The sequence below is a fragment of the Henckelia pumila genome, chromosome 4 (assembly GCF_033568475.1).
Source record: "Henckelia pumila isolate YLH828 chromosome 4, ASM3356847v2, whole genome shotgun sequence".
Taxonomy (NCBI): domain Eukaryota; kingdom Viridiplantae; phylum Streptophyta; class Magnoliopsida; order Lamiales; family Gesneriaceae; genus Henckelia; species Henckelia pumila.
The window spans coordinates 169,572,615-169,581,055 of NC_133123.1; the positions used below are offsets into that span (position 1 = coordinate 169,572,615).

At 39.9% G+C, this 8,441-nt stretch overlaps 2 protein-coding genes across 2 annotated transcripts; both read right to left on the reverse strand.

Moving 5' to 3' along the window:
- Window positions 1-3,635: 3,635 nt before the first annotated feature.
- On the reverse strand, window positions 3,636-7,146 carry LOC140862309 (uncharacterized). Its single transcript, XM_073265322.1, has 8 exons — window positions 7,090-7,146; window positions 6,333-7,048; window positions 5,987-6,131; window positions 5,328-5,762; window positions 5,174-5,225; window positions 4,784-5,131; window positions 4,540-4,738; window positions 3,636-4,155 (listed from the first exon to the last, which is right to left on the reverse strand). The coding sequence occupies exons 1-8, from the start codon at window positions 7,144-7,146 to the stop codon at window positions 3,636-3,638; spliced, it is 2,472 nt and encodes an 823-aa protein (XP_073121423.1).
- Window positions 7,147-7,198: 52 nt separating this feature from the next.
- Window positions 7,199-7,996, reverse strand: LOC140862310 (uncharacterized). The gene is made up of 2 exons (XM_073265323.1): window positions 7,884-7,996; window positions 7,199-7,784 (listed from the first exon to the last, which is right to left on the reverse strand). Exons 1-2 carry the CDS (start codon window positions 7,994-7,996, stop codon window positions 7,199-7,201), a joined length of 699 nt encoding a protein of 232 aa, XP_073121424.1.
- Window positions 7,997-8,441: the final 445 nt, after the last annotated feature.

The following is an 8,441-nucleotide window of genomic DNA, read 5'->3' on the forward strand; positions in this document are numbered from 1 at the left end:
GAGGCCAGTTCGGATCTTGGCTAGGGAGGAGCGGAGATTGAGGACGCGGGTCATACCAATGGTCAAAGTCCAGTGGCTGAATCACTCCGAGGAGGAAGCCACTTGGGAGACCGAGACAGATATGAGGACTCTCTACCCAGAGTTGTTCAGGTAAGCACTTTAATTTCGAGGACGAAATTCAATTTAAGGGGGGGAGAATTGTAACACCCAAAAATTTTAATACGTAAATTTGCATGCATAATTAGGAAAAATAATTATTTAAAATTTATATTTGGGTTAAATGACATTTATGTGTTATTATGTGAATTATATGCATGATTTAATTTATTTTAGCATTTAACACGCTATTTTAGAATTTTTATATTTTTAAGGAATTATTGGTTTTGATGGCGTAGACGGGACCGTGGACGGACGAGATACCAAAATTCTTAGCCAAAAATATTTTATGAGTTTTATGAGCCTTAGAATAATATTTTAAGGTATTTTGTCAAGAAAATTTTAGTATTTAATTATATATTTATTTAAGGGTTGATTTTTAGCCAAAATAAGTCATTTTATTGACTTTTATTAATTTTAAAAAATCCCTTAAGTCTTAATTTCGGGATTTGAGTTTTAGCATCAGATTTTTATTATTATTAGGAGTTTTAAATAAAGTTTTGTTGGTATATTATCTTTATGTTGATTATTATTATTTATTTAAACCAATATCTACTCAAATTAAACCTAAAAATCAATCCCTATACCGATAAAAAATCTTTAGCCGCCTCCCCCATATTTTTTCATCGTCTTCCTCACGTTTCATCAGAAAATTTCACACCATAGCCAAAGCCTTCTAGGTTTTCAAGAAATCAAGAAGATCTGTTCGTCCCGGAGCGCCGTACACGCGATTATTGTCTCGTTTCTTCGTTTATCTTCGTCTAAGGCATGTCTAAAACTTTTATTTGGCCACCATATAAGCTATATATCATGCATGACATATTTATTAAGGATTTATTATTTATTGGTTCGAATTTATGCAAGATATTGTGGTTTGATGCATGCTTTTGGTGATTTCTTGTTCATGCTCATGTTTTATCCATCAAGGTTTGGTCCAGGGCAGTTAGATGAGGGTCAAGGGGTGTCTTAGGGTCCTCATGGTCGAGTGATGTGGTTGGAAATGGGCTGGATGGGTCAAAGTCAAAGCAATCACTTCTGGTGCATGGTTCGCTCAGGTTTAGGCTTCTGTGGAAAAGAGGTTCGTTCTCCTTCATCAGGACACCATTTTGGGTGAGGTTTGTTGGGTTTGAAAACTTTAGATGTTGGCTAAGATTGAGTGGTGGTTTCGTGGCCTTTGGTGGTCTGAGTTGTTGGCACAAAGCAAAACTCTGGGATTGCTCGCGTCTGCGGGCAATTTGAGGACGGGGCGACTTGCAGGGATTCGTTCTCCTTCGTTAGGACTCCGTTTTGGCTGGTTTTTGGCTTTCTGGGAACTTCTTGAAGTCCTCTAGGTGTAGATGGTAGAGCTTTGACCGGTAGATAGCCAGAGCTGGCCGGCAATAGGCCACAAAGCCTGCTGCTCACGGCTGAGGAGAGCTGGGAAGGGGGGGCTACGGGTTTAGGGTCCAGGAGGGGTTCCGGGTTGGTTCTGGGCTCTGGGTCGGGTCTGGGGTGTAGTGGGTCGGGTCAGTTGGGTCTAGGTCCATATTAGGTGGGCCGGGCTTGGGTATTTTAATTTTTAAGTGTTTATGGATTTAAGTGGTTTTTGGCCTTTAATAAATAGTTAGAAAATTATTTGGGCTTCCAAATATTTTTATTTGGGACTTAAATAATTTATTTAAGTTAGCCCAATGATTTTATGGGCTTAGGAGCCCATGAGAATTTTTGGGCCAGTCTAGAATTTTATTGTGTTTAATTAAGTTAATGGGCTTAAATATTTTATTTGGCCCATTTAAGTTTAATTAAGTTATTTGGGCTAAAAATATGATTATTGGGTTTTATTTAAGTTTAATGGGCCTAGATGAGTGACCAGCAGTCTGGACCAACCCATGAAAAATAAATAAGTGCGGAATATATATTTAATTATTTTTATGCATGAAGTCTATTTTAAGTATAAGTATATTATATTATGAAAAATTAATTAAATATATATTACGGACATATTTTCAGTGCATGCATTCATGAAATTTCTTATGTATATAATTATGTAAATGATGAGCAATAAAATATTTTGGTGGAAATTGAAGTATGTGTGACATAGGGGTGGTTTTCCACCATATGATTCGATAGTTTTACTACCATAGGGGTGGTTATCCACCATATGATTCGGTAGTTTACTAACATAGGAGGTGATTTACCACCGCCATCATACGTTGGTTCAGGAGACTGATCAGTCAACACATGAGCGTCACACTTATGGATAGGACCATCTGCAGGTTTCAAAAGCATTGCTCAATTATGTTATATATGATGAAGAAATAATATGGTTATGATTATGGTTATGATACAGTTTATGATTCAGCAGTTTTATGATGTGAAGAAAATATTTCCATGCATGTTCATGTACATGTATATGTATTAGTAATTATGTGATGCATTATTTTTAACCTTGTTATAAATGATTAGACATGTTGAGCCCCTAGGCTCACTACGCTTATATGGTGCAGCTGAGCATGATGACGTTTATGTAGCTCCTACCGATGGTGAGGACTTATGAGCTCACGGAGCAGTGGACCCCGTGACCGTCGCAGCTATTTAGTTTATTATGTTGAATTTTGAAACATGTTTTATTTTATTATTGTTTCCACATATGAAATTTTTCAGCAGCATTGTTTATTATTTTAAATTGATGCATGAAACATTTTTAAGGATTTATTTATTTAATATTTTTCAGGTTATTTAAGAAAACGTATGTTATTTTTATATACATATATGTATGGGCATGTATGTATAGTAGTATTTTTAAAAAAAAAAATTTCCCGCATTTATTAGTAGTAGGCGTTTCAGTTTTACCTTGAAAATAACTATATTCTTGAATGGGTTTAAAAACAGTAAAAACTTGCCTGGATTGATTCGATTGAAAATAACCTGAGCGGTAGGATGATCTAGCCTTGAGCCTCTGAAGAACCCTAGCCTTGATGCAGCGTTTGAGAGAGATTTTGAGGAAGAAAAGTGAGCGTTCAAATAAGAGTTCAGAATAAAATTTCTGAACGCTTTTTTTTTGTGACTAATGGGCTCCAACACGGCCCATTAGTTACATTTAAAATCCTTTAAAATTTTACTCCCCCACTCAATAAAATACACTGCATCCCTTTAATCTTAATTTAACATATTTTTCTTAACTCGGTTCAAGGCTAGACTCGTACCTACGACCCAAAATTAATACCAATCTGAAAACTTTAAAAAAAATAACATAGCAATCACATAATTCCAGGCATCCAATAATTCACATAATTCCACATAACAATTAAATATTCTAAATAACATGCATTAAATCATATAATTAAATTAATTAATCGTGATTAAGCTAGTGGACTTTTTGGACCTTACAACTCTACCCTCCTTAAAAGAATTTCGTCCTCGAAATTTGACTTACAAAACAGTTCAGGATAGCGTGCTCGCATATCTTGTTCTGTTTTCCAAGTAGCTTCTTCAACCAACTAGTTGCTCCATAAGACTTTCACCATTGGAATCTCTCTGTTTCTCAACCTACGAACTTGTCTGTCCAAGATCTGAACAGGCATCTCCTCGTAGGACAAGTCTGGCATCCATTTCACTCTCTCATGGCGGATAACATGAGAAGGATTTGCCACATACTTCCTTAGCATAGAGATATGGAAGACATTGTGGACACCCCCCAAGTTGGGTGGTAGTGCTACTCGGTAAGCTCGAGCCCCAACTTTTTCTAGGATCTCAAAAGGTCCTATATATCTTGGACTCAATTTACCCTTTTTTCCAAATCTCACAACACCTTTCCATGGTGACACCTTTAAAAATACATGATCACCTATTTCAAACTCCAAATCTCTACGTCGCTGGTCGGCGTAACTTTTCTGTCGACTTTGAGCTGTCAACATTCTGTCTCTGATATTAGCTATTACATCCACCATTTGAGTCACTATATCTGGTCCCAAAACAGCTCTCTCTCCAACTTCATCCCAGTGCAAGGGAGTTCTACACCTTCTCCCATACAATGCCTCATAAGGAGCCATGCCAATAGTTGCTTGATAACTATTGTTGTAAGTAAACTCCACTAAAGGTAATTTCGATTCCCAATTCCCTCCAAAGTCGATCATACAAGCTCTTAACATGTCTTAGAGTATTTGGATCACTCATTCTGACTGACCATCTGTCTGAGGGTGGAAAGCTGTACTGAAAGCTAGCTTTGTTCCCAATCCTCTATGTAAACTTCCCCAAAAGTTCGAAGTGAACTTAGGATCCCTGTCAGATACTATCCTCGCTGGAACTCCATGCAATCTAAAAATTTCTCGAATGTACAGCTCTGCATACTGATTCATCGAGAAGTTATTCCTTACTGGAATAAAATGAGCTGACTTAGTTAACCTGTCATCTATCACCCAAATCGAGTTCATCCTTCGCGGTGAGACTGGAAATCCTACTACGAAATCCATAGTGACATCTTCCCACTTCCATGTGGGTATTGGCAAGGGTTTTAGGAGTCCCGCTGGCCTTTGATGCTCGATTTTTACCTGTTGACAAGTCAAACATTCACTCACAAATTCTACGATATCCTTCTTCATACCTGGCCACCAATATTAGGATTGCAGATCGTTATACATTTTCGTACTTCCTGGATGAATGGAATATGGAACAGTATGGGCTTCAGTCATCATTTTCACTCTCAATGAGTCTACTGCTGGCACCCACATTCTACCTCGGTGATGAACAATTCCATCTTTGACAGTGTACAATGTACCACCCTTGGCTTCATCTCTGTTCCTCCACAACGTCAACTGTTCATCAAAAGCTTGGCCTACTCTGATTTTCTCAAGCAAACTAGGTACTACTATTAAGGCTGCTAGAGTGCATACCTCCATTGGTTCAAATACCTCCAAACTCATACGTGCAAATTCATCAATCAACTCCTGCTGCACTGTCAATTGGTTCAATGTTGCAGACTTGCGACTCAAGGCATCTGCTACAACATTAGCCTTACCAGGATGGTAGCTAATGTCACAGTCGTAGTCCTTCACTAATTCCAGCCATCGCCTCTGCCTCATATTCAACTCCTTTTGAGTGAAGAAATAATTTAGGATTTTGTGATCAGTGAAAATCTGACACCTTTCGCCGTACAAGTAGTGTCTCCATAGCTTCAAAGCAAAAACAACTACCGCTAACTCAAGATCATGAGTCGGGTAATTCCTCTCATGGACCTTCAGCTGTCGAGATGCATACGCTATTACTTTATCATCCTGCATCAACACAGCTCCTAATCCACTCTTAGAAGCATCGGTATAAACCACAAAACGACCCGTGCCTTCGGGAATTGCTAGCACTGTCGCTGAAATCAATCTTTCCTTCAATTCTGTAAAGCTCTTCTCACATTGTTCTGACCACACAAACTTCACACCTTTTCGAGTTAAGGAAGTCAGTGGTAGGGCTATCTTGGAGAAGTCTTGAATAAATCTCCTGTAGTAGCCTGCTAAACCCAAGAAACTTCGTATTTCTGTAGCATTCTTTGGGGCAGCCCAATTACGAACCGCTTTCACCTTCGACGGATCTACCACAATCCCCTTAGCTGAAACTATATGACCCAAAAATGAAATCTGCTCCAGCCAAAATTCACACTTACTGTACTTAGCATACAGTTGCTTTTCTTTCAAAATTTGCAACACCGTAGCCAAGTGCTGACGATGCTCCTCCCTACTGCGAGAATATATCAATATGTCATCTATGAAACTATGACAAACTGATCCAAGAAAGGTTGAAACACCCTGTTCATCAAATCCATGAACACATCTGGTGCATTGGTCAACCCAAACGGCATTACCAAGAACTCATAGTGGCCATAGCGAGTCCTGAATGCTGTCTTCTGCACATCTGCATCCTTTACCTTCAGCTGATGGTAACCTGATCGCAGATCAATTTTTGAGAACACCTCTGCCCCTTGCAATTGGTCGAACAAGTCGTCTATTCTGGGCAAAGGATATCTGTTCTTCACTGTAACTCGGTTCAGTTCTCTGTAGTCAATGCACAATCTCATTGACCCATCTTTCTTCTTGACGAACAACACCGGTGCACCCCAAGGCGATACACTCGGTCTGATGAACCCCTTATCCAGTAATTCCTGAAACTGATCCTTCAATTCTTTCATCTCGGTCGGTGCAAATCTGTACGGTGCCTTAGAAGCTGGCTTAGTTTCAGGCAACAATTCTATCCCAAATTCGACTTCCCTGACTGGAGGCAATCCCGCAACATCATCGGGAAAAACTTCTGGAAAGTCCTTCACTACCTCCACTTCCACAAGTTTTGGTCGCTGTACCTCCAGATCACAAATTAGACTCGCAAGAAAGCCTGCACACCCTTTACTCAATAATTGCCAGGCTGTTCCTGCAGAAATCATACCGGGTGCGCTCTTCTTAGAGGTTGTGCGGAACGCAAACGGTTTCCCGTTCTGATATTTCAATGAGACAGTTTTCCGTTTGCAGTCAATAATAGCCTCATGCCGAGACAACCAGTCCATCCCAAAAATCGCATCAAAATCCATCATTTTCAAAACAATAAAATCTGCACACAAAACTAGACTCTGCATCTGAACTTTGCAATTTCTTACCACACTACTACTTTCCAGTTCTTCTCCTGAGGGTAACGACACACAAAATTTCGAAATAGATTCATCCGGCAAGACCCCCAATTTCATCATAAAATTAACAAATATAAAAAAGTGCGTAGCTCCTGAATCAATCAACACAAAAGCAGGTAAACCAGCGATACGGATCATACCTGTGACAATTGCAGAATCTGGGTCAACCTGATCGTGAGTCATAGCAAACACTCTTCCCCTGATAGGATCCTTTGACTGCGGGCAATCCTTGGCAAAATGCCCTGGATTCTTGCAAAGAAAGCAAGTATTGGTCCCAAGCATGCATTGACCTGAGTGTGGCTTCCCACACTTTTGACAGATAGGTGCATTCGCCGGCCTTGGAGCATTAGCGTTCGGCTGATTCTGTCCCTGAGGTCGCGCCTGATTGGGGTTTTGGCGCTACTGCTGTTGCGGTCTCCTCTGAGCTGGGGCTTGGTACGGCCTCTTCTGACTAGACCCTTGTTGTTCTCTCCCTTGGTAACTGGCTCTTTTACCTTGTGATTCTTTGATAATATCATTCCCATCTTTTTCTGACAACATAGCCTCATCGACTGCTGCTCGGTACGTTTGTGCCCCACTCAACCTGACATCACGATGGATAGTGGCATTCAGTCCCTCCATGAAATGCTTCAACTCCTCTACAGCATTACCCGAAATCATGGGCACAAAATACCTCCCCCTTTCAAACTTCTTCACATACTCAACAATGGACATGCTCCCTTGGCGGAGCTCCAAGAATTCTCTAGCAAGTCTAGTCCTGGTGCTGATAGTGAAATATTTTCCATAGAACACATCTTTGAACCCATTCCAAGTCAATGTAGTCATATCCACAGCAGAACGGGCTCCCTGCCACCAAACCCTTGCATCATCCCGAAACATAAATATGGCACACCTCACACGGTCTGCATCAGTGAGCTGCATGTAGTCAAAAATGGTCTCCACTGACTGCACCCATTCCTCGGCCACAAGGGGATCAGCCCCTCCTCTGAACTCCTACGGCCCTAGATCCTTAAACTGTTTAAAGATCGAATTAGTCAGTAGTGGCTGATTGTTGTTCCGTCCTCCCGCTTGTGCTTGGATTAACTGTTGAATCTGCTCCCCTTGGGCTCTACTCTGCTCTTGCAACAGAGTCGCCAACCCAGCCAAAAACTGGTTATTCTGATTGTCCTCATTGTTCGGATTCCTACGGTTAGCCATGATCCTGATGTCCAGACAGTCCACATGATTAATTATGTTATTTAAACATAACATCCTAATTAACATGCATAAATATTAATCGTAAAAGCTATCATGCATCTTAAACCATTCATAACATAGAACTTACAGACATGAAGACGAAGCATGGCGAGAATGCATGCGTGCAAACAAACCCAGAGCGAACTGCTCTGATACCAAGCTGTAACGTCCCAATTTCTCAATCGAAACATTACTCAAACATACTTACTTAAAGATTTGGTAAAAATAAAAACTTTGCGGAAGCATCATCTTATTTATTAAAATAGCGTATAAAATAAAATAGCATCTAAAAATATTTGCCAAAACATGGCCATCAACTAAAAAAAATTTAAACTTGTTTGCCTTTCATCAAATAAAAAGGTTTAAAACATCTTCCATTCTAAAGCATTCACACTCATGCATTGCC

Excerpts from the sequence above, each read along its gene's own strand:
- LOC140862309 (XM_073265322.1), bottom strand. The coding sequence starts at position 7,146 with ATGCTCCAAGGCCGGCGAATGCACCTATCTGTCAAAAGTGTGGGAAGC. Across the intron at positions 5,226-5,327 it reads CTCATGATCTTGAGTTAGCG|GAGTTGAATATGAGGCAGAG; the intron begins GTAGTTGTTTTT and ends TTCACTCAAAAG. Across the intron at positions 4,156-4,539 it reads ATTTGGGTGATAGATGACAG|GTGTAGAACTCCCTTGCACT; the intron begins GTTAACTAAGTC and ends GTATGGGAGAAG.
- LOC140862310 (XM_073265323.1), bottom strand. The coding sequence starts at position 7,996 with ATGGCTAACCGTAGGAATCCGAACAATGAGGACAATCAGAATAACCAG. Across the intron at positions 7,785-7,883 it reads CAAGGGGAGCAGATTCAACA|AGGAGGGGCTGATCCCCTTG; the intron begins GTTAATCCAAGC and ends GTAGGAGTTCAG.